Here is a 27,584-nt window from a genome sequence, read left to right as displayed (position 1 = left end):
AAGCCATCGAGAACATACTTTCGTTGGGTGGTTGACAATTTTTTCAATATTGGGGCCGAAACTCATTGCAAGCATTCGATCAGCTTCGTCCAAAATTTAAAACCTGACCCCCGGTGAAGTCAAATACTCCACGGTCGAGAAAATCCTTGAGTCGCCCCGCGATCGCGACAAGAGTATTTTGCATCCAGCTTGAAGATTTGACCGCTGATGGCTCGTGACAGTTCCTCTATATATAATCACAGATTTGAAAACCGAATTGTAGGGGAATTTACACGCCACCCGGTGAATTTGAATGGCCAATTCACGAATGGGTGCGACAATTACAACTTCTGGCTTTTGAAACATGGCATGAGACGCACCAGCAACACCTTGTTCTGACAATATGTTCATAACCGGTACCAAGCACGCCGCCTACATGAAAAAAAGTAAAATTTTAGATGACTTAATCAACGAATATCACGAAGGGGTTGTTGAGTATCTTAGTTACCATCTTCCACTCACCCAGTTCATACCGACCCATTCGAACCAAGTCAGTACGAGGCCATCAAGGTTTCAAAATTACGCAGCGTTAATTAATTGGATTGTCGTTTTGCCGGAGTACGTGACAGCGCAAGCAATCAAATCTCTTTAGGCAAGAATAACTGTAACTGAAGCTTTCTGTACAGGTGTTGGTTTTATGTAACCAGAATTCTTAATGTTTTGAAGTAGTATTGGGCACAGGCCGGCTCCTTAGAATGATGTTATGTATTGAGGTACATCTTTCCTGTAACCCTAAAGCAAACCCAATAGATATTTTCAAAGCACAAAATACAGTTCAAAAATGGCTTACCTGGAGCATGACTTTCTCAAACTTGTTAAAGTGATCTCTACAGATGATGCCTATACTCAGTTCCTTTTCATCACATCACAGTTTCTGGAGTGTATTTTTCCCTCAGCTTTCCATCTTCCGTCAATTCACTGAATAGATTCTGGCAGCCTTTCGAGGTGTGGCCAGCTTCATGACACTGGGGTAAAACAATGAACACTGGAACATAAAATATTTTTGTGAAGATACAATTGATATTTACATTGTAACACTTGCTGCCACCAATGCCTCCTCCTTGTGAAAAATGCCTTTCTACATGGTCCTCTTCTTCGTTAAAAATGAACACTAAGAATGTTTTTTTTTTACCTCATGGCAGGTATGACTTCCACCACCGACACGGCCCTCTTGTGGACAATCCTTCGAGAAATTCCCCCTTCCCCATACTATGAAAAGCACCAAGAAGTTCGAACACATTTTTCGATATTTTCATCTTACTTTGTGACGTCGACGGACCACTACAACCGCACCCACCAGCTTGTGGACACTCTCTGGCAAAATATCCTTCTCCACACTGTTAAACAAAACCATATTAAAGTAATCACAATAGGAATACAAGAAAACACTTATCTTGTGACCCTGGACAGAAAAAAATTAGATCAGAATGAAACAAATTTTTGCGCGTGCAGACAGCAGACTGCACGCGTTAAGCCAATCTAGAGATATGCCTGAAAAAAAAAAACTGCCCGATGAGCCACGGTTTAAAGCGCCTCCTGTGGACGCAAAGGTCATTACCAGAAATTTTACCCGTCACAAATTAAATGTTTTTAAACAAAATTTAAAGTAATCATCCGAATTAAGATTTCACTTAAAAAAAAGGAAAAAAGCGTAATACTTGCGGAAACACACTTTAATTTCTTGTTCCTTTTCTTTAGTTTATTCCAAAATGGGGGTATGACGAGTTTTCGATAGGGATAGGGCCATCCAGTTTCTCCGGTACCACCATGTTCACGTGTCTACCTGACCAATTCCAATGAGTGTCAGTTTTTGCCGATAAAAATTTTAAGCCCGACTGAAAAAAGTAAGACTTATTTAGTTGGGCTATTTTTGTTGGTCAGTGTATTAATAATTTTTAATTTTGATCAAATACTACAGTCACCAACCAGCTATATGAAGTCGTCAAGATCAGTGCCTTCCTTCCTCTTTCCTTTTTCTCTAATCCAGTTTTGACATGATAAAAGTGGAAAGGGCGCAGTGGGTGACGATATTGTAATAGCCTCACGTCCCAGTCAACAGTTACGGGTATCCAGCTGAAACACGTTATGCGACTCGTGATGTTAGCTGTCCTAATGATGATAAACTCCGAACAGAACAGAGAAGGTTCTTAAGAATCCATAAGTTTTGGGTTTTCTTTTTAAGGAAAACTCACAATGGAAGAAATGACAGATGACCCGATGTATATCAGCCGTTCGGCAAAGCCAGAATCAGCTTCAGTTTAATATTGTCGTTCTCGGCGAAAGGATCTCTGTGAAGAAGAAAAAATCAGTTCATCATGATGCCAGCTCACTTGTTCAAGTTGGCAATACTATTCCTTGGTTTCATTGGATACCTTACGGGAACAAAGCAATCTTCAAGGGACCTGCAATCGATTACCCACAATCACAGAGACAAATGCAGTATCTACCTAAATGCCAAAGCCCCAATTCTAATTGGTACATTTTTAAAATTGATGTTTACGTTTGATATTTATATTTACCGTGTTTGGCTATCATCATAGCGGCATTTATCACGATTCCCATTTCGGTGGCTCTTCCAGCCTTGAGAGGCCGTAGCGCTCGATCGCAAACCGAGCACAACGTGACTGAAGTGCCTTATTCCTACGACGATCCACTTTATGTGGCTCAGCTTCAGAAAATTGACATGTATATGGACTATATGGAGGTTAGTTTGTTTTATCCTTCTCTAATATGCATTTACCTTATCTCAGACCAACTTCCATAAATTGTATTGGTCGTTTTGATGTAGATTCGCGATGATATGTGTCGTCAGCGTTTCATCTGTGAAGTCGCCTCATTGCCTGACACCTATTCTCCGTTGTATGGCATCTTCAAAAGCAGCTCACGTAAGTCGCTACGAAAGAATAATACAAAATGAGTCATCGTATCATTAGAAGTTTTTTTACTTCCTGATTCATGGGGCGACTGGCATCCAACCGGTTTTTCATGCCTATATTTACAATAGTAGAGTGTCGAGACGTGCTTTGACGCACCATCTATTCGTTTAATATTCCATTACGATCAGCTTTGTTTTCTTCTGGGCGGTCAATGACGTTCGTTGACTTTTCTGTTTAACATTTAAGAGGCATAGCAGTAAACTTTCATTCTGTTTCGTGACTTTTCCAGCACGGATTTGGAGGTGAAGAAGTCATATTTCAGTCGTTTCTTTCGCTACTACAATGCGCTGATGGAAGGCAAGAAATCCGCTGCTCAACAGTCTGCGAATCCAGCCGCCATTTGTCATCAGCTTTTCGGTGAATGCCCAAATGACATTAACGAAACGATCAATATGGATGTGTTGCACATCATGCAGTTCATGACGCAAAAATTCCGCATTGAATTCGCTGACACGACGGCCTAATTTTAGAATTTTTTGTGTAAAATTTAATTTATTTATTTATGGCAAAATCAGACCTATTTATTGTTTTACCTTTTTTGTCACGTTTACTTGTTATATGAAGCCTGTTGCCCAAGTATATACTGACCAAGTATAATACATTATTAATAAAGATAATCTTTAAAAAGTATTACCAGAATGAAGAAAATTACGTGGTCAGACTTGTTGACTTAGATGTAGTTTATTGGAGTTTCTTCCGCGAGAGTAGAAAACAGGAAATGACCTGCACGATCGTACCTTGAAAAAAATAATAATAAAGACGTGTTGATAATAAGTTATGAAGGTGTCTGAACAAGGACCATGAGTTATACTGTTACGATTACTTATTACGCAAATATTCGTTTTGTTTTGCAGGCAACAAATTATTGTTCTTCGTCATTAATTACCTGATCTTGTTTCCCCCTAGTTGTTCTAGTCTTCATATTCAGTAGTTCGGGATAAGAAGCACCGCAATATTTAATCCAAATAGCTTTGTCGTTTGTCTAGCTTAACTGTATGAAAAATTTTGGCATCGATTCCTTGCCGAACATGGAACCATTTGTGAAGGTTTACCCGGATGGTGCCCAAATTGTACCTATGAAAATAGATGTGGAAAATGGGAAAGAAAAAACAATGATAAGATTACAGTATACAAAGTATGAGCTAAAAGTAATCATTAATAGCTAACATAAGTTTTCGAAAATACCTCCACATCAGCCACTTTGTTTTCTAGGGCCTCAGTAACTTTACATTTCAACCGACTTGATTGCTGAGAAAAACCGAGCCAGCTAGTTTAAGGCAGTTTTTACAGTTACGACTAAGTTCCGAAAGCTGGATTTACTTTGTTTTTCTAAAACTGCAATTCATGGTTACATGTGGCAACAGCTCATAAAGAAAGAATCATAAGGAAAAGTTGCAGCTCTACCTGACCCTACTTGTCGCCAAACAAACTCCACCAGAAAACAAACATCACACCAAACGATCTTTTAAAAGGTTGGTTAGTGACAAGCGGGACAGCAATTTGACAAACATGACACTGTATGTTTCAAAACCGATCTAATTCGTTTTAGGACGTACCTTAATCGACATATTTTCCCTATCAGCAACGTTGTTTACCCTGATTACCTACGACAAAATATTGTTTGTAAATCCAATTTAAATGTACACTGAATGCTTTACTACTTAACTGACATGTAATCTTAATCGCCCGTAAATCAGAACTCCTTCGTTTTTGTTGTGACCTGAGAATTTTAATTAAATAAATGTTTCGTGAAAAGATGGTATATGGAAGTTGTATATGTCCACCCTACGGTCGTTTGCCCGTTCTGAGCCAAGTCATTGATTTGTTCGTCGAGGCCCTTGATTGTCAACAAGCCTATCTGTTAACAGCCGGAAATTCCCCTTCCTGACCCTGCTAATACAGTATATAGAACGCAAGTAGCAAATCAAACGTTCCATTTTCCGGGCCTGACACACAACTCAATCACTTACGACGCACAGAGTACATCGATTGGCATTTTCGGTTATTAGTGGTACAAAGGTTTCTATTTTGTGTAGTTCAACTTTTTTTTTTTTTTTTTTTTTACAAAACAACATGTCACTCCCAAGAATTTCCCCCCATTACTTTGGGTAGCCTGAGCACTTCCGAATACTTACCAATGCTAATGGTTGAAACAGAACATTAATAGTTTGTAACAGTGCTAAGGAGAAACCTCAGCATTTTTAAATTTAGAACGTAGATTTGTCCACGGGCTTTTCACGAAACCTTTTTCAAATATAAAACACGTGTTAAATTTAAATTATGGTGTGAAATAACAGAGATAAATTACATGCTTATCTAAAATTTGTTTTTGAGTACTGTTCACAAGGAGGGGCTGTAATCCACGGCGAAAATTTATCACTAGTGGTCCAAATATTATAGTCCAGATATAAAACGTTTCTTCCCTGCAAGATGGATAAAATGAATAAATGAACGATTTACTAACCAACGTCCATACCAAGTAATGGTTTTTCGAGCCGAATGAAATGCTCCTTTTTGCTGCTGCGAACGATTCGTGACGTTAAAGGAGCCATCAATGTGTATAAAAAATTGCGGACACATGCTGGGCAGAACGATTTGTTGCAAAGGACTTCAATTTCTTCAAGAAGTTCACCAAAGACGATTCTAGTAAATGGATTTTGCTTTGACGTGTAACGACATACTAAAATTTGAGATAGACAACGACGATGACGACCGGTAGTGCTAAACCACTGCAATTAACAACGAAGTGGTTAGATACAATATTAATTAGTCGCACTTCTCTTCATTTTTTAATATATTGAAACCATTGTACCTGAATGAGAAGGAGAGAAGAGAAAAAGGAATGATGAGAAGAATGAATATTTCTGTGATTGCAATAATCCTTAAAATATTTATGCTTTGCAGTTCAATTAATTCAAGGCCCTTCTTCAGTATACCAAGGGCACTTGGAGAAAACCACTATAAAGCAAAGTATAGACAATTATTGTTAATTATTAAGACTTTGCCATAATAGCATTACCTCAACCACTTCTATGCCATAATTACTGACATGAAGAAGGGCAAATAGAAATATTGGAAGCCATATCCCTAAAAAGCAATTCAATTCCATCAGCAATTATTGAAGAATGTATAATTTCAAGAAAACAGAACTTGCAAGGGAAAGGAGGAAAACAGTAAAAAATCAGTGAGTAGAGGAGGTTGTGTGTGTTGTCATCTAGTAGCAATTGTTCCATGAATTCACAGTTGATAGGGGCCTGATGGAATTTTTTATAAAGACGTAGCAAACTCGTAGCTGAATGTGCCAGTAGAGTCCTGTAATACATGTTTTCACATTCAGACCTGTAAGGAAATGGCGAGTCAGAGTTGTGTAAAATGAAACCCATTGTTTTCAATTAAGGCTACTATACCTCAAAAAAGGAACCACATAAGCTACAGTGAAGCAAAGAACTAAGAACCAAATGGAACCCAAAATATAATCCGTCTTGTTTCGTACAAAGTGTGCCCCTATCATTCTGAGTCTACTAGGAGGTTGACCTTTTGATATCTCTATACCCTCTGCAAGCAAAGTTGGTTGATTTATATCTCGGTTGTCGCTCATTTCAATTTTCGACTAATGTCCACTTTCACAAATGTGTAGGTTGTTTAAGGTCTAAAATAGGAAATGCCTACAAAATTTCAATGCAAAACTAATTTCCTTCCAGCGTGGTTCAACAATAAAACTAGAAATAGCGCCTTAGCAGTGCAGCGTGAGATTTCTGAACTACGGCGGTTTTCTTTCAAAAACGTTCCAACGGTCACATAAAAAAAAATGGACGAAATAGACATGGTTTCATCATCAGTATTAAAATATGTGGGAGAAAGTTGACAAAACAAGAATATTTAATCGCTCCAAAATTGCCATTCGGGAAGGCTGTTGTTTAGGGGTTGGCTCTAATTCTAATTCTTGATGTTCTATGGCTATGGAACAATCCCAGAATGAAGCAAAACGAGAGACTGCGACTTCCACACTAAAACTTCTCGACGTGTTTCCACGAGACAAAGTCATTGTCTTTAAAGTTTCTGTGATTTTTACAATAGACCTTAGAATCACTAACGAAATGCATGATGAAAATGGTAACGATTATGACGGCTCATTTGTGATACCGACAAGTATTTTATCGGGTACAGGACGCTCGCTGAAACGATCTAAAAGTATTAACAACTCACGTAATCCCTGGATCGACTTGTCTCCAGCACCGTGTCCTGAGTAAGATCACCATTACCACTAGTTTTAGTCTTTTTGGACTACCGTTTTATTGTTCTGTTTTCGTTTTCAGAGAGATCAGTAGTAGCCACGAATCTTCGCTACCTATTTGTTTGAGACGATCGTCTCAGTCGGCAGCACTAAGTCCTTGCGGCAGCTTTGAAGAATTGCCAACAGAATTAATCTACAACATCCTAAAATATCTGCCTTGTAAAACTACTTTGCTTTTATTTTAATTGTGTTAATGGCACTAATCAAATATCTTGCAGGGACAAGCATTGGGCACCTCGGCCAAACATCCAAAGATATGCGAAACATCCTCATACGTTGGACTGGGACTTCTCGAATGCAATATCGCCTAATGCAAACGATTTTACGTACTAGGCTAACTTCATCACAAAAAACATGGAACGGAAAGCTCTCTTTGCCAAGTGAACTTCATACCGAATGTCAACGGACGGGCGTACTTCTCAAATTGTTGACCTGCCTCTTTCCCACCCCTCAAAGATTGGGACTTTACTACCAGTTAACTACCGAGGTATTTACTTTTAAACAAAGAAACAAAGAGAAACATTTCACCACAACAAAACCGTTGTCATATTTCTGTTGGACAACAAAAGGTAAAGCGTGGAATTGTGGAGCGGTCTCCGGATTACGAGCCACATTTAATCGCAGCAAGTGCTGGAGTAATCCTCCATTCACTGATATCTGGTTGGGATAAACGCGAGTGTACGAAGGTCTACTCTCTTTTATGCCAATGGAACAATATTGGCTCAACGGTCTTCTAAAAATTCCCTTGATGTTTTGAATTAAAATTTCTTAAGCTGTTTTTTATTTTAGCTGGCCGACTACATGAAAAATCCTATTTCTACAAACGCAAACGTTGAAAGAAGTCTGCGAATATATCTGCGTTCACTTTTCTTGGATTTCGCTGCACCCTGTGACAGGTCAATGTGGATAGGAATCGTCTTTGATTGCCCAGAATTGACGGATCCCCAGGATTTAGCTAAGCTACTTCTTCTACTGTATGCGCCTCTCCAACCTAGCGGTAAAAATAGTGGAGAGATAGTTGAAGTAAATACGACTTACATGATTTCCATTGCAGGTGCCATAATATGGGATTTTTTCGAGGAGGACATGGAGTTTGCGGCTTACACAGAACAGTATAAGATGTTGGCTGAAACTTTAGCTGGTATTATTACACCAGCTCGAAAATATTATTCACCCCAGGAAGTGGTGGATGTAATCCAATCCCTGACAGGTAGCCTTAGATTCAAAGTAATTATGTTGAATGGTTCTCTTACATTGTACTTCTAGGGTTACCGACCTTATGGCCAACTCGATCAGCGGCGGCCTTTTTGCTGTGTCTTCACTGTGTTGACAGCAAACCTGTCATAACATACTTTAAGCACCTGTCATCCAACGAACATAGGGGAATGGCAATTGAAGTCCTGTCAAACATCTTCTATATTGCATCAGAATTTATCTCAGCCGAACCTTTGGTAATCTAAGATAATAGAAAATTGCAAACAAGTTCAATTAACACGTGAGACTTTCATATTTAAAGGGAAATTCAGGAATTAGTTATCGATCTGTGCTAAACCTTATTCGTAATGCAATTAATTGTGGTTGGAGCCATGATGACAGACAAGCGATAGTACAAGAGATGTGGAATGAAATCAGAGAGCTGTGTGTCAACTTATTGGATGATGCTGTCCTGATAGGTATAAGTAACGAAGCAAAATATTATGTAATTAAAATTTGAAATTCCTCTGCTTATAAAGGAAATGCTGAAGAATTACATAACCTGATGGAAACATGGAAGGAGATCAGTATACAACTTACCTTTTAAGAATGCCTTACACAGGTTCGTTTTTGAAAAGGCATCGACGCAAGTGTTTTGATTTCACGGCAAAGCCAAGATTGCACTGAGTTTGACAATTTAAAAAAATATATTCAATCTCTACTTGTGGTAGGATCTAAATCACCTGAAATTACTTAATTTTAAAAATCGGTAAGTCAAAATCAGCTGTCTTTTCGTGTCGATTGCTTGATATTTGTATTCAGAACGGCGCCAGATTTTATTCTTTCCATCGCACAACTTTAAAAATAATAATTCCCTTAAAAATTGATTTTAGAAACAGTGAAAACTGAAACCATCTAACAGACAGAAAAATGCTTAGATGTGCAATTAAGTAAGACAGAACCCCATTATCCAGACAGAGCTACCAAAAGTAAAAAATAAAAAGTAAATATAATAAATAAAAAGTAAGTATAAAATAAAAGTATCCGTGATAATTTATGGGTAGAAGAGGCCTACAATATATTTCGTTTGAAAACACAAACCATTTGCAGGAAGAATGTAATGGGGAAGCTGTTTATTTAGCAAGTTGAAGGCACTTTAGCGTGATATAGAGTGCCTTCTAAAAAGAGATGACTAGATTTTCACTTTTTTTTAGTTCCACCGTTAATAATCTAACAGGCTTTCTGAACGGGAGGTTTATTGTTTTAAGAAATGCACACGGGAATCAGAGGACTTGGAAGTTTTCACAATTGGCGAGCTGATCGTCATCTTTGCCAAACAGCCACGTGAACATCTGCTTGGCTTTCATGCTGGCTCGTACTAGGCCCTTGTTTCGTATCCAAGAGTTGGTAGAGCCCTGACCGTTGGCACCATCGGCAGACGGATCGACAAGCCCTTCCGCTATCTCTTTTTGTAGCTCCTCCTTCAAGCGGATCTGTGTCAGGATTCCAACCAGTAGTTCATCCACGTTATGATTTATCACTACGGATATTTCCATGAACTTGGCTCGGTAGGCGCAGGCAAGACATTTTCCATCTGTGAAAAGGCGATAAAATGTCATCATCGTTGGAATGCAATACATATAGTGTTATGCCTACGCAAGTTGTAATCGTAAATTGAAATGGAATGACAAAACACACTTTAAAATCTATTTCGAGCCGAATACTAGTGAAAATAGACGAAAGGTGGGGACGACACAGACTAAATGGCGTCTTGTTTCAAGTAACAATTGGGAGGTGGAGCTTGTTAACAAATGGCAGAAATACTGCTGTAAAATGTAAACAAACAAGGCTAAACCGGACATATTGTTGTTGTATACAGTTTACCTTGTGTTGAGACGGCACGACTGCGAACGAGGTCAATTTTATTCCCGACAAGTATAAGTGCTCGGGAACGTAGGGCATCCCAGTTTTGTAAGCGGGCCAATTCATCTTCGGTTGTTTTGAAACTGGTCTTGTCAATGACGCTGTACATCATGACAAAAGCATCGGGAAGTTCGTTTCGATTCATCTCAACCTACGTCGAGCCAAAAGAAATCAACAAGTTTCCATCATGTTATTACCCAAGAGATACAATATCAAAGGAAAAGCAATACGAGAAGTTCCCAGTCTATTGGTTTCCATGAAAGAGACTTGATATGGTTGTTACGAAACAACCATTCAGGCAGAAAAGAATAGGTAATACAGTCAACCGAATCATTGCTAGCTACAACTATTGTGTTGCACAGCAATAACAAAACTGTAATAATGCAACTATGTCTCACCTTGATGTTGCTGCAGTAGGTGAAGACAAGTTCAGACTCCTCCCCGTTGAGCATGACAAAAACAGACTCTGAATCACTGTCATCTGAAATTAAGAAGGCAAACAATTTGCAACTGTCATTCAATCCAGAAATCCAGGATGATAAGAAAATGATTTGTGTCTACTGCGAACGTGTCGCACGACCTAGTTTGGTCGCTGTTTATAAATAATACGACGTTCCAGTCACTGTCTGGAAGTGAAGTGATTTGATGTTGAGCCAAAAGAAATCTGCCAAATGACCTGTTGACAAACTTTGGTCGACTCGACACCTATTTGACACGGATACCACAAAACCTTGACCTGATTTCCTCTTTATCACGGTTTTAAGTCGCATGAAAACAAGAAGATCTTGGAAGTCATTTTGGTGCCTCAAGCTATTCCACGACCTTGTTGAAAACGCTTTCTGTAGACAGTTTGCGTAATGCATTTTACATTAAATCTAATACTGCTTCCTTGATGCTTATTTACAGTCCACACTAGCGCTCACAGAAAATCGATCGGCCGCTTTCCTTTTTTTCCCACGGTAATAAGCTTCTGCTGGATTCTTTCTTTTATTTTCTATTTCCTTAACAATTTACGCTATCGATCTTGTTTTTTTCTACCGTATTCTAAAGGCTTACCGTTCCTGACTCGGTCGTAGGCGTTGATGCACTCGGACGACATGAACTGGCCGACCAAGGCGGATTTGCCCACTCCGTGAGCTCCTATGATGGCAACACGATAAGTCCTGACGTCGCTATGATGGTGATGATGATGCTGTTGCTGATGCGATGACCGTTGGTCCGTTCCAATAGCTTGTACATTTTCGCCCGTTGACATACCCCCACTCGATCCGTTACCAGGAGCTGCGCGATAATTTTTTGTCACGTCACCGGTTGAATCATGTTGCACCGTGCCGGGAGCCAAACTATTGCTGCGTGAACGACGGCGTCTGAACGAATCTCCTCGATTCACAACACCTGAATGAGAAGATGCATAGATATAAAATTCATGTTGCAGACAATCACGACAAAGTGGATAAGGAAAATGAAACATTCAACAAATTTCACCGTTCGTGAATTGGTAATGATTCACGTCAATTTCGCTTTTCTAATCTCTGCATAATTCGAGTCAGATATCATTGAACAGATTGAAGCCCTTCATTCCACCCTACTTCTCTTCCTTTAACGGCTGCCAGCTTTATTTGATTTAGGATTTACGAAGAAGAAAATAGAGACGACACGAAAATAAAAAAAAAAGGGGAGGAGGAGGAATGGAAGCTATTTCGGTCGACGGCAACGCAACAGCGCAGAGCTCGACTGCTTGTTTATTGATAGCTCGAGAGTGGTTTTCAAACTAACTTTACATCGAGAGATGTAAGAAAGATACCTTTCAATTATATATTAGCATTGCTGGTAACCAATTGACGTCACTTTTTTTTTAAAGGCCCTCCACCTTTTTTCCGGCTACGTGTCACGCGTTGTGCGACTATAACATTGGAGAAAATGTATGCGTGCGCCCAAGAGAATTCCGACTCGACAGACATGACTCGAATGGATGAAATATGCCGAGAGCAGGAAATATTTTTTTTTTCCCAACTGTATCCGTCCACTTCTTCGTTTCGAAACCGACCTCGATGTGCTGTTAACAAGAATCTAAATTTAGCTTGTGAGTTTTCAACAAAAATTCTCGAAATGAAGCAGCCGCCACAGTCGAACTGACGATGACAAGACAGGAACGTCCAAAGTCCAAACTGTTAGTTTCATTTGCTATTATACGATCCGCTTAGAGATATATGTATAATGGCTGTCCTTTCTTTTTGTCCCTCGCTACGCAGGATCTTAAACAAAAGAAGATCGTTCTTGACGTCGACATTGCTGCCAGCGCATCAGCGGATCAATTGTCGTCAAAGGATTGGTTCCCTTCTTTTGTTTTCCTTTTCTTCACGTGATGCTGCTGGAACGCTTACATATGGTACACACAGAGAGAGACGAACCGCTTGGTTGCGCGTAGCGTTTGGCTCTGCCTCGCCGCTAATTTTAGACGACGGCCACATTGAATAGAGAAAAGGCTCCCTTCTTCGTTCCCTGAGCCCTCATTTGCTGGGGCGGATGAGGAGAGGGGGGCTATAAATGATTTCCATGCTCAAAAAGATCAGCAGCTGCTGCGTACTTGTGCCCTTGGTGACTCTTTTTCAACATCCTCTTGCGTGTGTCCCCAAATTGTGATCGCATCACAGATTTTTACTTATAATATATATTTTTTTTTTTCACGGTAGGATACTCTGGCTGGACACAGCCCGACAACAAGAGGAGATCAGCAGCAGCCAATAAAACATGTTGGGCAGATCCGGTATCACAATATTTAGCTCACGATTGCAAACAAAGCCCTTAGTGATCTGCCTTCTCAAAGGGACTTTATGTGCCGATAGGGGAACTCGTGTAGACGAATTGTTTACTCTACGAGGATCGAGTTCCAGGTGGCAACCGTCAAAGCGAACCGTCGAGTGACATACGATACACAGAGTTAAAGGGACAGATGCCCTATGGAATGATGTAAATACGAACCTTTGCGAGTTAAATCGAACGAACGGAGTCTGTAAGAATCTTCGTCCACGTTGCTGGCGGCGTTGTCGTCATCATTGCTGGGACTGTCGGGCACGTCGAGGAAGGTGGATCGACGCAGCGATGAATTGGCTACGTGAAACGCCGAGCTGGAGCTGCTGGCTCCGTGAACGCGGACGGAAGTGGCGCGTTTATTGAGCGGCTGATCTTTCGCACTGTTGCATCCAGGCCGGCCAACTTGCGGAGAATTACGATTGGCCAATTGTGACCGGCTGCCGCCACCCGTCCGCGGATTGACTGTAGCCCGTCTAATTAGAGATGGTGATAAATCCGGTGTGGAAATGGCCGGTGCGTTGCTACCAGCTCCGAGTGGCGGCTTCGCTGTGCCCGCCGACTGGCGAATGGATCGCAGTCCTCGAGGCGATCCGTCTGGGGTGTCGTTAAACGAATCGTTCATCAATCCCGCTCCGACGCTGGGCACTTTTCGGAGAAAAGATTGGTACGGATCTTCTTGATCTTTGTTGCTGGCCAATCCGCCGGCCAAACTTCCGCTATTGGCTCGATCCATGTCCAGCGCTAGATCCCGTCGTTTCACCCTCGGCTTGTTAGCTCCTTGAAGCCGTTCGCTTTTGGAGCGACGGGCATTCTGGCGGGATTTGCTGCTGCCAGCCGGAACCGGTCTGCTGCTCTGGTTGTTGGTTATCACTTCTCGACGGACTTCGGGCGAATCCGATCCGGACGAACTTTCTCGATTATTACCACCGACACTGGCTTTCATCGCGTCAAATGTCTGACTGCCGGACAGGCAAATTGACGACGAACGCTGATTTTTGCCTGCGGGAACCGATGACATTTTTCTTAATTACAAATGTCGATTACGTTTTGTCTTCATCGACTTAAAACACCGGATGAAAGAGACAACAAAACTCTTCCGTGCTCACCAAGAGCCGAAGGTTCAGACTGAGGATTTAACGGCAAGAAACTCACGTCTACTAAGCGTCCCCTCCCCCTTCTTTACTCCCCCAACAAAGTAGGAGCAAAAAAGGGGAAGACTACTAGCGACATCCAGTGACCTGTCACGCTTCTTCGTTCGCACTAGTTGCACACTATTGACAAGTCAAGGATTGTATTAAACAGGCAACACACGCATCCACAATGTCCGACTTGAATGTTAATTTTGCTGTCCTACATAGCTTTGATCAGTTTGTTAATGCCATCTGAGTAAAATAATTCGCTTACAGCATTATTGATGAGACGCAATGGGACTGTTGGATTTCAAAACACAAAATGCAATAGTCGGAAATGTAGGGTAATTTTTGTATGCGTAGCCGTATATCGGAAAGTTGCACTTACGTAGTCAGCACTGCTTACTAATGAGCAATCGTTTTGCTTGCTCACTAGGAAAGCACAAGACCCCAATTAACGACCAATTATAATTGGGAAGTCCAATGCGACCATTGGAGTGCAACAGCAATCGATTCGTTAAGTGCAATGGAAAACTTTGTGGAACTTTTTGTATTCAACATTTCAATGCAAAAGTTGAAACTTGCACAACATTGAAATTTCTCCGACGATTGCTGAAGGAATGGTAGAACCGGTCGTGAAGAAAATCGGACGGCTCACGAATGCCTATGGATGCAAATGAAAACAATTAAAGAAACTGCACTATGCATAATATCACATTAAAAGCTAACGAAACGTCATGAGGAAAACCAATCAACACTATTATTCAGCCTGGGGCGGTATATGTCAAATCATCCGTAAAACAGACCACCGAAAGAAATAAAACTAATTACCTACGAATCTCCTAATTGAAGGCCAGCCCTTGCAATTCCAGGTTATATCTGAATAATAAAATCTTGAATTATTATAATCCCACAACAATCCCACACATAGCATCAACATTGCCTCAGAGAATGTAGGTAAGAATAAGTAACATCACTAACACTCTGTTTACAAGTTATTACATCATTTTCAATAAATTCTGCCATCATAAATAAATAATTACCTAACGAACATCGAATACAATGTCTGATTCTTGCACAGCACCTAAGAGAAACATCCAAATTATTCCAAGAGCACAACATTCAAATTTCAAATTCTGCTAAGAGATCAGTGAGGGCAAGAGGTTTCACAATTTTGTTGCAGAGCCATCGCGTATAATGGATGCGTCAATAGAAAGCTATCATCAAGAGAATGCAATACCATAAAAACAAAACTCAAACCACCTAATATCAATGTGTCTACGACACCAACGTGCTGCACGGTCATCGACAATGTCCAGAACCGATGCGACATCCACCATCACTGGAGCTCTCCGACAGCCGCAATTCTCACAAACGATTGAAGCCCCACTTCACCCCTAAACAAATGAAATAAAGCAATTAAACAACGAAAACTAATTGGAAAATACCGTGAAAAACGGAAGATTATGGTTAATTGTCGTCCCCGTAAAGGCACAATCATGATTAGACAAACAACGATTGCTTCCTACGTGACTTTAATTTTCCCGGCCAATTATTTTGACACCTCCTATCCCCATATAAAGGAATGGACGCGTGGCGATCGGGATATAAACACATGAATTTGCTAATAATCACCTCCAAGCTTTGCCGGCCAAAACGTCCCAGTATTCCAAGCTACAGCTGCAAGCAGCATTTCAGCTGGAGGGAAGTCCAATCACCAACACACCGAACTGTAACTAGAGTAAAACATTAAAAACTGCCAAAAAATGCACCTAGAAAACTAATGCAGATAGTAACCAAATTGTCGGGAATGTCGCCAGCGTCTTACCGATCGAAAAAAAAAAAATCAACGGTCGCTTTGTACGATGCCTTGCAATATCCCCGGCTACCAGTACTAGCCCACCCCCAATTACCAAAGGATGAACACTTAACAACCGGGCCTAAAGTTTGTGACTAAATATTTCAGTACCTTGGATTCTCGCTTCCACTCGAAGAATCATTCCACCAACCGCCATTGTACGCCAAAAGCTGTCCAGAAATCAGCAACAGTCACTGTAAACCAAATTAATGAAATTTGTAAGAAAACAATAAACCAAATAATAAAGAAAACGTTAAATAAATCTTCAGAAAGAATTTAAGTTACCATTGTTAAATTATCACCAAGGTTTTGTATGCCAGGGATAACAAATCATCACAGAAGTGAAACAATTAAAAATAATTTATCGCACTTACATTTTCCAACTGCTGAAACTTGTAAGATAGCCACAACATTCCTGCAACAAAAAATCAAAGTTTAACCAAAAATCCCAGCCAATAAAACAAAGTACTACAATGCAACATCAGAGAATGTAGGTAAGGATGAAATTGATGTTCGTCATTGAACCTCAGTGTGGATAAATTTTCCATCATACTAAATAACATCGAATAAATGCGACACTACCCACCTCAATCGAAAGCACCACCGGCCAATATCAGCAAACCCAAGGTACAGGAGCCCACCTAAAAAAGAAACCATCAAAAAAACATACAACAAAAAAAAAATAAAAGCTTGAAACCAGAGAGCTCAGTGAAATTAAAGGTGACTTCATAACCTGTAAGGTTTATCTGTCATATGCTTGTCAATAAACATCATCGCTCTCCGTTCCAACAGAAAACCAATCTTACCTCAGCATAGTCCATTGGACTCAAACCAAGCATTCCCTATAAACAAAAATTTAAGTTAAACTCACAACCAATACAAAAAATAGAATCGGCCGATGCAAAGTTTCAGTCGAAACTCAATTTACAAACAAATTTGGTCAAACCAAATTCAGACGAACGAGACTCGAGTACTCATCACTTAAACATGTAGGACAAGTGATGTCGCTAATTTTCCATTCATAGAAACAAAGCACAATACCAACCTGCAAAAATTATCCCACAAGTGAATACACCCAACAGGAAAACCATGACGGGATCACTTAACAGATGGAGCAGCAAACTCCACACCCAATGCCAAACATCACACGAAACCCCTATGTAACAAACATTAGTAGGCTGAAAAACAAATTCTATACCACAAACAGAGAGCTCAGTGAAAGTAAAGTTGACTTCATAACCTTTAGGGTTTATCTGTCATATGCTTGTCAATAAACATCATTGCTCTCATGTATGTTGCTAATGTAACACACCTGAACACTCCTAGGGCAGCGAAGAAACAGAAGCTCCCCTGCAAGAAAAAAAAAACCATTTAACACCCAGTAACACAAAAATTAAGTGTGTAAAATTTCTAATGTCTCAGTAGAAACCCATTTTGAATTCAAAAATTGGTCTAGCCAAATTCAGACGAACGAGACTAGAGTACTCATCATTTAGGAATCTTTACACAATAAAGAACATTAGCTCACCTTTTTAAAAAGTCAACTACGTTAGTCCTTCAACGCATTGCAATGGACCTGAAACGAAAACAAATCAAACTGTATTCCACGAGGAAAAATAGAATTTTTTGAAATCTTTTCATGGCGACTCCACGTGACTTTTAACTCAACACTTACACTAAACTACAAACACTAGATATACTTCAAAACCAATTTCTGGAATTTGTCATGTTACAAAACGTGAATTTAGCACAAAAAAGATTTCCAAGAACACGAGATTACAATATTCACATAGAGATTTAAACGGATAAAATTTTACTTACGAAAATGATAGTACAGACGTACTGCAGTAATGGAGAAGCCATGCTGGAATGCTTGGTGTACGTCATGACGGATTGCTTTATATACATCATTCAACGTTGCCACAAGTTTTCTCAAAAATATAATTTCAAAATGTTAAAATTTATTTTATATTATTTTACTTCACAAGTTCATTTTAAAAAATTAAGCATTATTTTTCTTATGCATAAAGTCTTAAATAATCAAACAAAAATGTTTTTCAATATTCACACACAATTTTTTGTCATTGGCAACGTTCCTGAAACTTTATGAGTTGAATCGAAATGGCGGCAATGGGGCTTAATTCTAGTGTCGGTCGAACAGCTGGTCTGGTTTCCCCATTTTTCTTCCTTTTAATCTTCTCAGAACCGCCGAGACCAACACCAGAGATTGAATTTCATCAAACAGATTGCGGAGAACAGTAAGAGAAGCTTTCAGTCCAATGGACTTAGGGTACAATCGAGATTAAATATCGATCGAATTGTATTATTGTGTATCCCAATGTCATTCGTTTCTTTTGTCAAAAGACGACAGCCGGCACAAAAACGTCAAACTACGTAATCGTGCTGTCCATCATTTTTTTTATGTCGAGTATCTGCACAACCTTTCAACACACAATCCCAATCAATGGACTCCTCTTTACAACCACGTCAGCAACGTTGTATTGAACACGTAAAAGAAAGCTACAGTTACACATCCACCTGACGCACATATACGAGTCCACCGTACGTATAAAAGAAAGTACGAATAATAATAAGATTTATTTTCCCTTTAGATGCAACGTTACGCAATTCCGCGAGGATGTCGATATGCTAGTCGATATTTAACTTTCACCCACCGACTGCCTCGAGGCCATGACAGGTAATCACATCAAAATCAGGTTTAAATTAATCAGATTGGCCGACAAGACGAAGAAAAATAATCGTCTTATTCCTTTAAGAAGATGATGGACGTTATGCGCATGCGCTATCCACTGCTACGAATATTTCCCTGCCGGATAAAAGATGCGGATGGCATCTGGATGAGCTCCAGTCGCCAAACAAACGCTCTCCTCAGTTCAAGGGCTTGGATAACTCTGACCAGTGTCTCTCCAGTTTCTCCGCCATTAAAAAAATGGAACCTGAGGATTGTGACCAAACGGATAATTACAATAATAACATAACCCAAAATGATCATTTTCCAACACCAGAAGCGCGAATCGACCTGGAAATGATGGAGTGGTTATCTCGACTTCAAAATAATCGAAGGCTACCCGATTCCGTTTTCTATCCGCTTTTATTCGCGTACGCCATTATGATCATGTTCGGCGTGCTGGCCAATGGCTTAATTATCACATTGGTACTGCGCCAACGTTCCAGGTGAGTTCTGATAATCCTCCCCTTTTTTCTGTGACACACCGGGACATTAATCAATTTGAACATTGGGCTGGTTTTTCTTTGCATAGGCACCAGTTGCGTCACCTGTTGATGATTAATTTGTCCGTTTCGGATTTGTTGCTGTGTCTGGTGACGATGCCTCTGACGTTCATGGAGTTGGTCTGCTTCAGTTGGCCGCTGGGAAATTATCCGTTGCTTTGCAAGTTGGCCGGCTCGATGGAAGGCGTTTCGGTCTACTGTTCGACGTTGACGATCGCCAGCATCGCCATGGATCGCTACCATCTGATCGTGTTTCCCGTCCGCAGAGAAGGTCCCATTGGATACTGGACTGTTTCGTGTCTCCTGCTGGGCATCTGGACAGGAAGTCTACTCTTGGCCTGTCCCCTCTTTCTCTTCCGCTCGTTGAAGCACTTGCCTTTAAATGAGGAATTGCTGGGCATCCCTTCCATCGAGTTCTGCGTCGAAGAATGGCCCGATTCATCGCCGGCCGCTCTGATTTACTCACTGGCCAGCACGTTGTTCCAGTTCCTCATTCCGGCCATTCATCATCGTGTTCGCTCACGCGTCCATTTGCGCCCGTCTTCGACGCAGATTTCAAGGTACCAGTCGTCGTGCGGGAGCGCACAGACCTAAAACGCATCACTTACTCTCGGCCATCGCTTTGACGTTCGCCCTGTGCTGGATCCCGCTAAATTTGTTTAACATCCTGGACGCTTTTTTCTTCGTTCTGTCCGATGACCAGCAATTGAAATTGACTGTCTACGCCGTCTGCCACTTGGCCGGCATGAGTTCAGCGTGTCTCAATCCGGTTTTCTACGGTTGGCTGAATCACAATCTGCGATCAGAACTCGTCCGACTGTTCCCGCAGCTCGTACGCTACACGAAAACGGCCTCCAACACCAATACGACGGCCAACAACAATACGACCATTCAAGCCCAGCTCACCTTGGCCGATGCTATTTCGTACGTTTAAAAATTTCTCTTTTTTTCAAATTTTTTAGTAGAATTTGAATTTTTCAATCAACGCCATCTGGTGTCCCGCAATGCTTCTTAACAAATTGTTGTGTGTGTTACGCTTGCAATCAAGTTGTTCCTCCGGTTAAATTTTGAAGACAAAGATGGCTATTGGTGACCGTGAAGCATTGTTGCCTTTCTCTCCAATCACGGACAATCTAATAAAAAAAAAAAAAATAAAACCATAAAAAGGAAATGTGTGTCAAATAACCGCTGGAGACGCTTCTATTTTTACGACGTATCCGTGCGAAAAAATTGTAATAACTCTTGTTTAATAACCATTTCAGATGTCAAAAAACAATATGTTATTTTTTCTTTAAAAAAAAATTTGAAACTCACGAGAAAAAATGAAATAAAATGGAGGTAACTTTCGATCTGTTCAATCTACACAGTTGTTTGTTGATGAAGTGTTTAACACGATGAATAATGAAACACAAAGGGGGGGGGGGCAGAGTAATGATAAAAAATCCATTCACGCTGCGAGTGTGTACGAGTCCCGCTCTGAATTGAGCTTAGTAGTTGACATCAGGCAAAGATCCACAAGTTGTCTGATTTCTTTTGCATCACTACATCGGTGCTTCGCAGACGAAATAGGTTTCGAAGGAGCACGGGCTGTCGTTCCATTTCATGCCCTTGCCGTCGCGGTTCCACAGTTCCAGACAATGTTCCTCTTCGCCATTTTCGTAGCGGAAATTGTTCTACAAAAAAAGAAAAATGGTTGTTTTTGAATAATAAAACAATTGGAAAGTTGTTTTGTTTATGACTGGGAATGTGTAGCCTTGAAAAAATAAACGCGACAGTAGAGAGATTTTTGATGTCTTGCCCTTTTACAAAGGCAATTGCTAGACGAACGCTGTTTTTACCGGTTCTCCAGCGTTCCAATTGGTAAAAGTGACCGGCCGTCCAGTCGACATCCAGAAGAAGCTGCCTTCTTCGCCTTGGTCGGTCCCGGCCGTCCAAAAGTGTTCGTTTCCGAAACCTTTGTAGATTGAGAAAATGTGTGTAAAACTCGCGGTGGTACTTCAATCACAAAGAAAACATCTACCGAATTCTTTGATGTGCTTCTCTAGTTGATCATTTTCGAGTTGGCTTTCAATGCTGGCCAACTGCATTCCGTGGTAATTGCAGAATTTGGCTGACTTGTACCAATTGGCCTGTACGAAGACAAAAGGAAAAGTAACAACCCATCACGTCAATTTACACGTCACGTTTAGAAAGGAATGAAATCATCACCTTTTTATTGCAAACTTTTCGAATGCATCAATACTTACCTTGAAAAACGTGCCAAGGTAGTATCTTCTCTCGCCCAGCTTACTCAGAGGCATCGTCCAGTGGGCCGTCAGGAAACTGCTCTTTGACGGCTCTTCCACGCAATTCAAACATTCTAATTTTTTAGAAAAAAAAGGCATTTTTTAAGAATGAAGGTGAGCACATCTGTCAATCAACACCGATAGAAAGAGAAGGAAAAAAAAATGGGTGAAATCTCTTATTAGACAATCCACTAACCCACTGACCCTGTTACTCACGCGGGAAACGCAAAAATCTATCGGAAGAGAAAACTTACTCTCATCCCTAGGCGCCGAATAGCCGAGAGAAGCGAGAGCTAAACACACAATGAATAATTTCAGCATGACGATTTATCCACCCGTTTTTTCACGATATCACAACAAAATCAATTGGGAAACAAAAGCGAGTTATCCAAAAATTCGTTCACACGTTTTATAGCCCAATAAATAAGAGCGACACTTTTTTTTTTTAAAGATGAGAACGTTAGAATAAAGTTTGAAACGACTTTGCACGACGAAGGTCTGAGGACCATTGAAGCTGCTGGTTGGCGATGGCGAGAACTTTTACCTGGCCAGCACCTGTAGATTCGTGCGGTTAACGTCAAGTACGAAATTTCTTTCACAGTCTGCCATTTGAGAACCAGTTTTTGCTCCGCCTCCTACACCCGAAAAACTCTCTTTTTTCCCCCCCTCGCAGCATGATGGCCCTTTTTTGCCATCTGAATTTCCTAGTTGCGTGAAAAGAGCACAACATTTATTTACGATGCCAAACGCGGCACGTATAATACGCGAACGAGAGCGGAGAAAGTTTTGAAAACATTCTTCCACTTTCACTGTCCATTTTCCTTTGGAAGGCGTTTCTTTTTTATAGAGGCCCTTTCATCGACTTCACAGATGGATGACACAAATCACGCCAAAGGAAGATGCTGAGGGTGTGGCTTGAACATTGAAGGTCTACGAGAGGATCGCGAAAATTCAAAAATTGAGCTGTCAATTATTTTGCTTGTTGCATAAATAATCGACTGTTGTATACACGAAATTGAACTACTGCAACAAGGTTTTTTTTTCATTCCCAGAATTTATGTCACTTAGCAACGTTGTACGAAAAAAACAAACATCGATATGTACCAAAGTATCGCCGCATTTTCATGGAAATTCAGGTTTCATTTGAGTTTGTTTAACCGATTGCCACATGTTTCTGTTATTGTAGCCGTTGACAGATGCCATTTGTAAATCTCGAAAAAGGAAATTCTACCAATGTTGTATTCGAATAACATTGCTTTACCCAAGTCAGAAAAAAAACGACTAACTCACCTGCCAATAAGATCTTTATCATTAACGAGCTTTACAAAGAAACTCCCTAGAAATGACATGCCTCTTCACATGTTCAAAAGGAAAGTTATTCTCTCACACCGTGTGCATCTCCTTGAAACATCATCTTCACCCACTTTTTTAGATGATTGTTCAAATGAACTACCAAATTTTAGAAGGGGGGGAACGTGTTTAAATTCAAACGTCATATTTCAAGTCCAAAAAAGAAATGTGTCAAATAACGTAATGCATAAGGCCAATTACTTTCCCACAACGTCAATTCAATTGACATAAAACGATTAAAATAAAATTTCGTTTAAGGAGAAATTCAAAGATAACACTAAAAATCTATGGGCACCGGAAATAAAAACTTTCTCCTCCCATTACCGAAGATGGGCCCATTTGGTGGGTGAACGCGCGTGCCGCACCGTTTGCGCAAAACCCTACAGTACGAGTTTTCCACAGCGGGACAATAAAAAATAAAGGGGAGAACTATACCTTTCGTAAGTCGTGAGAAAGTAGTGGCAAACCGCTAAACTCTTTGAGAAAATGAGTGGCGAGAGAAAGTTTCTTTTGTTGCATTTCAAACTGTTTTTCTTCTTGCAGAGCTTCTTTGAGAGACACGTGAATCTACCAACAGACGTCTTTCAGAAAGCGGATGGCACGAATCGGTTAAATATGACAACTGAGCCATTTTTTATTTTTATCTCTTTAGAAACAATGAAACATTCGCATAGCCCTCACAACATGTGACCTACTTTCTAGCACATAGATTTTAAATGTACACGTCAGGTTAACGCTGGATGCAACTGATGCTTCAACCTTCTCGGCTATGCCAAAAGAATCAAGTGCCCTTGTATTATCCTAAATGTTAATCGATTGATTACATCTAGCCTCCAACTCTGAATCAAGGCTTTTCCCCCCCGTGCAGAATGAGATTAAGTATGGGTTGGTTCGATTAAACGCTTGACACAACAAGGTGTGCCACTAACGCTATCAATTCGGCATTTAAAAAATTGAAGTTAACTTCAAATTTAAAGTGGAAGATCATCGTTGGCGAAGGTCGAACTGTAAATATTAAAGTTTAATAATAAAACAAATGCGCCTTGGCCCGCAATCTGATTTCGTCATCGCATACGACCTTTCGTCCAAAAGAAAAACTGACTCACGTTCGATTGAGGTTTAGGCTGGGTTGCGTGCCCAATATGGAGACGGCCGCAATAATGACATAAAGCTTTAATTTAAAATGTAAAAAAGTCACAAACAAAATTTTAGTTTGCTTTCAAATGCGGTTGGGATTTATTGGACATTCAAACTATAAGTTGAACATTTTCTATTGTGTAAATAGATAATACCCTTTTTTTCTCCTATCACGGGCGAAACCTTGTAACGTGCACAAGGTCGGACTGATTTTTTTTTTGTGCCATTCTCCTTTTTTAAAACATTCACCTGAGGCTTTTTGTACACCAGGAATTGACACGAATTTTCAAGACGTTAAAATCCTTTGCAAAAGCGTTTAATTCATGCGGCATAAAATCAACGACGCACTAACGAAGGGCTTCTATTTTCAATAGAAAATAGAGAAACATGGAAGAAGCCATAACATTTAAAATTATCTCTGCTGTACGTTTGTTGATTTTAAATCGCTTTGTGCTAAAGGGCTTGCGGAGGGGAGTATCCCAATCGAGAGTGGAATGACTCGGATGGAACATGACGACAGAGAAAGGTGAAGGGGTGGCGAACGAGTTCAGTTCCTTGTTAGCATGGGGTTGAAACTGAAAAAAAAGAAACCGGTTTTTTTACTTCACGCGAAACGCTTTACTGTGTGATACACTTTAAATAACACGCCACACTATGGAAAAAGAGAAACGAAACTCAATTCAACTCGTTTCTTGCTGTCGGGTTGATGCATTTTTTAAAAGTAGACTACTCTACGCGTTTTCCTGTTACAACGAATACGAAATTCCTTTACTAATGTTTAATTCGATAAAGTGAGTGGTTTTCCCCCGAAAAAACACCCACTCAGATAAGTAAACAATAAACAGTAAAAAGTGAATGGAATTTGTTAACCACACCTTTCTTCGCTTTTTGCTTACCCGACAGATATTTTCAATAAGAAACGAAGAAATAAAACAACATCCGGTTTGAAAAGACCCGATTGTCCAGGACAGATGAATCATCAAAAAAAAAAGGGCAGCCAAATCTAAAAACGGTTCGCTACAAAGACATCTGTCATCTAAACGACCTCGAGAATTGGCTTCGTGCTGGAATCATCACGCCATTGCAGGGGGAAAAAACTTGCCGAAAACAAACGAAGGGAGGCCAAATGGAGGTGATCCACAACGTCTAATGGAACATTCATCGATCGTGAGAAAGTTGGTGTAAACTTACTGCTATCGCCTTTCGATTAATAGACGCCACATCAACCTGAAATCGCATCTCGGGACAGGCATCTCGAGTATCACAGAGAATGTCAGCCAGATCCTACGTATCACGGCCTATTTAATGAAAGTAATTAGGGCGATACTCCCAGAAAAACCCACACATCTCAGAGATACTTTTGCGGCTGTGCGATCAGTGTTCCATCAAAAAGAGAGGAGGAAAATAAAAAGGCAAAGAGAAAACAAAATCATTTTCTCGAGAGTCAGCAAGTCACTGTAAAGCAGCAGCAGACTTTCTGATTAAATAAGAAAGAAAAAAAAGGAAAACACGCAATGGTTGCTTTCAGTTGAGACACTGTTGCTGGGGTGGAGTACCAACGACAAGGTAAATTTGTTGAGCAATGCCAGGGCACAAAGAGAGAAGAAACCAAATCTGGTGGTTGCCGTGATATGACAGATAATCAATGCAGCCTGTGTTAGTCATTACAGCAAGACTTTCAATGAATCATGAAAAAATTTTGCCACACATTTTTTTCGGCGTTTTCCAATAAAGGGAATTTTAATTTAAGGAGGTAATGAATCCAACATCTTACAATTTGATGTCGGATGAAATAATAGGACAACGTTATATCAAACGAGCTGTCACTTACCTTTTTTTGTTGTTGGACGTGAATTTCAGAGTTGGAAAACAATTAAAGATAAGAAAAATGAGGAGAGAAAACGGGCGCCAAGCGCAATGTCGTTCAACTGGTTGCCAATTTTGCACATCTCATTACATGAGTTGTTTGTTTTATTTTTTATCACAAATGGCAATTGACAGCAGACGTGACAAACACTATTGCCAAATATTTGCATTAAGTTTTCATTACGATCATGGATTTCTTTTTTAGAATTATTGGGCAAATATAGACGATCCTTTGCTAATACCTTGCATCCTCAAGCAAACGTTTAAACATAATCTTGTATTTTTTTTTCAGAATTTAATTACATAAATGAAAAAATTTGACGCTTGATAACACACCTACCTCAGCAAAGTTTTTTGTTTTCTTCTTTTAAAATGAAGACGCAATCAATACGTATAATTGGCTGTGTAACTTGACGTCTTGAACATTCTGAAACCGAACGAGTGGAACGTAAAAATAATGAGTTTGACATTACCAAGAATTTGGAAGACTAAAGTCACAGAGTTCATTAATTTTCAAACGTTTATAACTCACCTGAATAAACGGTTTGGTTGATCAATCCCAACTTCTTTTCGTTTTCCATTGCCACCAAGGCGTCATCAAATTTTATCATAACAATACTCGAAAGAGAAGTATAGGGGGATGACTCGCATGTTTTGAAACCTTCACGGTTACACAAATTTGTAATTAGACATGTATAAGATTTCCATATTGACAAACAGCAAATTCTTCATCCACTACAGAATAGCATTTTCAAGAAAAACGTGTACACGTACTTTGATTTTTATTGCTGATGTTGGCTTCGGACGTGAACTGATTGATGCATTCAGTGTCATGGAGGACGTGCGTGTGTCACAGAGTTCTTGAAACGTTCCAATATTGTACTTTTTGAGTTTTATCCATTTCAAACGACACGACTGAAAATAACGTGATTTCTAAGGGTACAAGTCTGTTTTGTAACATTCTTTGGCAGATGCATCATCGATCGATTGTCGTCTTGGATTTAATCCACGTGCCAGATGTAGTTGGAAACCGTCACAAGGTACGAACACTTCTAGGACGTGCAGGTTGTGTCTCAGATTCAATCAATGGGAGAATCCAAATCTTCTTGGCTCAACCTTTCTATCTTTCTTTACTTTCCCTTTTTTTTTTCTTCTATGCCTTCCAAATTCGGAGCCAAGAAATTGTTAATGTCACAATGGCTGTCAAAGAATGTCGTAATCATGCTGCCAGAAGATTAGTACAGAATGTAAACCGGTTTTATACATTTCAATCCAGTTTCGTATATCCTCAAAATAATAATAAATACCATTTTCCTTTTGTCAAACAGTAATAACGAATTTTGAAATACAAAGATTGCTGTGCTTGAAAAAAAAAAGAAGTCAATATTGTTGTCGTTGCTGCAGACGATCAAAAGAATTTCGCCCGAAAATGAAATGTGACAGATTGTCCAACTTTGTCACGAACGAGGATCATCCTGCAGTCTGTGATATCGTCTTACAATGAAA

The 27,584-nt window shown here is 40.0% G+C and overlaps 5 protein-coding genes and 3 long non-coding RNA genes across 10 annotated transcripts; 3 read left to right on the top strand and 5 right to left on the bottom strand.

Moving 5' to 3' along the window:
* The first annotated feature begins 2,246 nt into the window (after positions 1-2,246).
* LOC130699543 (uncharacterized) lies at positions 2,247-3,500 on the top strand. The gene is made up of 4 exons (XM_057521813.2): positions 2,247-2,514; positions 2,580-2,743; positions 2,828-2,928; positions 3,205-3,500. The coding sequence occupies exons 1-4, from the start codon at positions 2,355-2,357 to the stop codon at positions 3,437-3,439; spliced, it is 660 nt and encodes a 219-aa protein (XP_057377796.1). The 5' UTR covers positions 2,247-2,354; the 3' UTR covers positions 3,440-3,500.
* A 1,565-nt stretch (positions 3,501-5,065) lies between these two features.
* On the bottom strand, positions 5,066-6,699 carry LOC130699552 (uncharacterized). The gene is made up of 6 exons (XR_009003458.2): positions 6,383-6,699; positions 5,995-6,314; positions 5,788-5,933; positions 5,452-5,704; positions 5,284-5,398; positions 5,066-5,219 (listed from the first exon to the last, which is right to left on the bottom strand). It is a non-coding gene; the product is annotated as an uncharacterized LOC130699552 (long non-coding RNA).
* A 119-nt stretch (positions 6,700-6,818) lies between these two features.
* On the top strand, positions 6,819-9,147 carry LOC130699529 (F-box only protein 47-like). Its single transcript, XM_057521798.2, has 9 exons — positions 6,819-7,221; positions 7,292-7,428; positions 7,488-7,756; positions 7,839-7,997; positions 8,059-8,266; positions 8,324-8,479; positions 8,536-8,720; positions 8,786-8,942; positions 9,003-9,147. The coding sequence occupies exons 1-9, from the start codon at positions 6,929-6,931 to the stop codon at positions 9,068-9,070; spliced, it is 1,632 nt and encodes a 543-aa protein (XP_057377781.1). The 5' UTR covers positions 6,819-6,928; the 3' UTR covers positions 9,071-9,147.
* On the bottom strand, positions 7,963-9,200 carry LOC130699548 (uncharacterized). Of its 2 annotated transcripts, XR_009003453.2 has the most exons (4): positions 9,064-9,200; positions 8,822-8,935; positions 8,444-8,725; positions 7,963-8,260 (listed from the first exon to the last, which is right to left on the bottom strand). It is a non-coding gene; the product is annotated as an uncharacterized LOC130699548 (long non-coding RNA). The 2 variants fall into 2 exon arrangements; XR_009003452.1 differs by lacking the exon at positions 7,963-8,260 and having other exon boundaries at positions 8,288-8,725.
* A 517-nt stretch (positions 9,201-9,717) lies between these two features.
* LOC130699531 (uncharacterized) lies at positions 9,718-14,318 on the bottom strand. Its single transcript, XM_057521801.2, has 5 exons — positions 13,369-14,318; positions 11,443-11,781; positions 10,785-10,867; positions 10,348-10,537; positions 9,718-10,057 (listed from the first exon to the last, which is right to left on the bottom strand). Exons 1-5 carry the CDS (start codon positions 14,216-14,218, stop codon positions 9,747-9,749), a joined length of 1,773 nt encoding a protein of 590 aa, XP_057377784.1. The 5' UTR covers positions 14,219-14,318; the 3' UTR covers positions 9,718-9,746.
* Positions 14,319-14,865: 547 nt separating this feature from the next.
* Positions 14,866-18,071, bottom strand: LOC130699544 (uncharacterized). Of its 2 annotated transcripts, none has more exons than XR_009003446.2 (13): positions 18,010-18,071; positions 17,717-17,764; positions 17,501-17,538; positions 17,234-17,344; positions 16,995-17,030; positions 16,775-16,829; positions 16,563-16,603; positions 16,300-16,382; positions 15,966-16,066; positions 15,594-15,727; positions 15,374-15,414; positions 15,162-15,209; positions 14,866-14,994 (listed from the first exon to the last, which is right to left on the bottom strand). It is a non-coding gene; the product is annotated as an uncharacterized LOC130699544 (long non-coding RNA). The 2 variants fall into 2 exon arrangements; XR_009003447.2 differs by having other exon boundaries at positions 15,966-16,060.
* Positions 18,072-19,028: 957 nt separating this feature from the next.
* Positions 19,029-20,748, top strand: LOC130699533 (neuropeptide F receptor-like). The gene is given in 3 exon segments (XM_057521803.1): positions 19,029-19,383; positions 19,470-19,944; positions 19,946-20,748. Coding segments are annotated over 3 exon segments (1,149 nt in total). The 5' UTR covers positions 19,029-19,138; the 3' UTR covers positions 20,375-20,748.
* On the bottom strand, positions 20,612-22,236 carry LOC130699538 (C-type lectin 37Db-like). The gene is made up of 5 exons (XM_057521809.2): positions 21,980-22,236; positions 21,687-21,799; positions 21,461-21,569; positions 21,279-21,394; positions 20,612-21,113 (listed from the first exon to the last, which is right to left on the bottom strand). The coding sequence occupies exons 1-5, from the start codon at positions 22,044-22,046 to the stop codon at positions 20,982-20,984; spliced, it is 537 nt and encodes a 178-aa protein (XP_057377792.1). The 5' UTR covers positions 22,047-22,236; the 3' UTR covers positions 20,612-20,981.
* Between the last annotated feature and the right edge of the window lie 5,348 nt (positions 22,237-27,584).

This window comes from Daphnia carinata, chromosome 6, assembly GCF_022539665.2.
Source record: "Daphnia carinata strain CSIRO-1 chromosome 6, CSIRO_AGI_Dcar_HiC_V3, whole genome shotgun sequence".
Classification (NCBI taxonomy): Eukaryota; Metazoa; Arthropoda; class Branchiopoda; order Diplostraca; family Daphniidae; genus Daphnia; species Daphnia carinata.
This window is presented reverse-complemented; position numbering and strand designations above follow the sequence as displayed.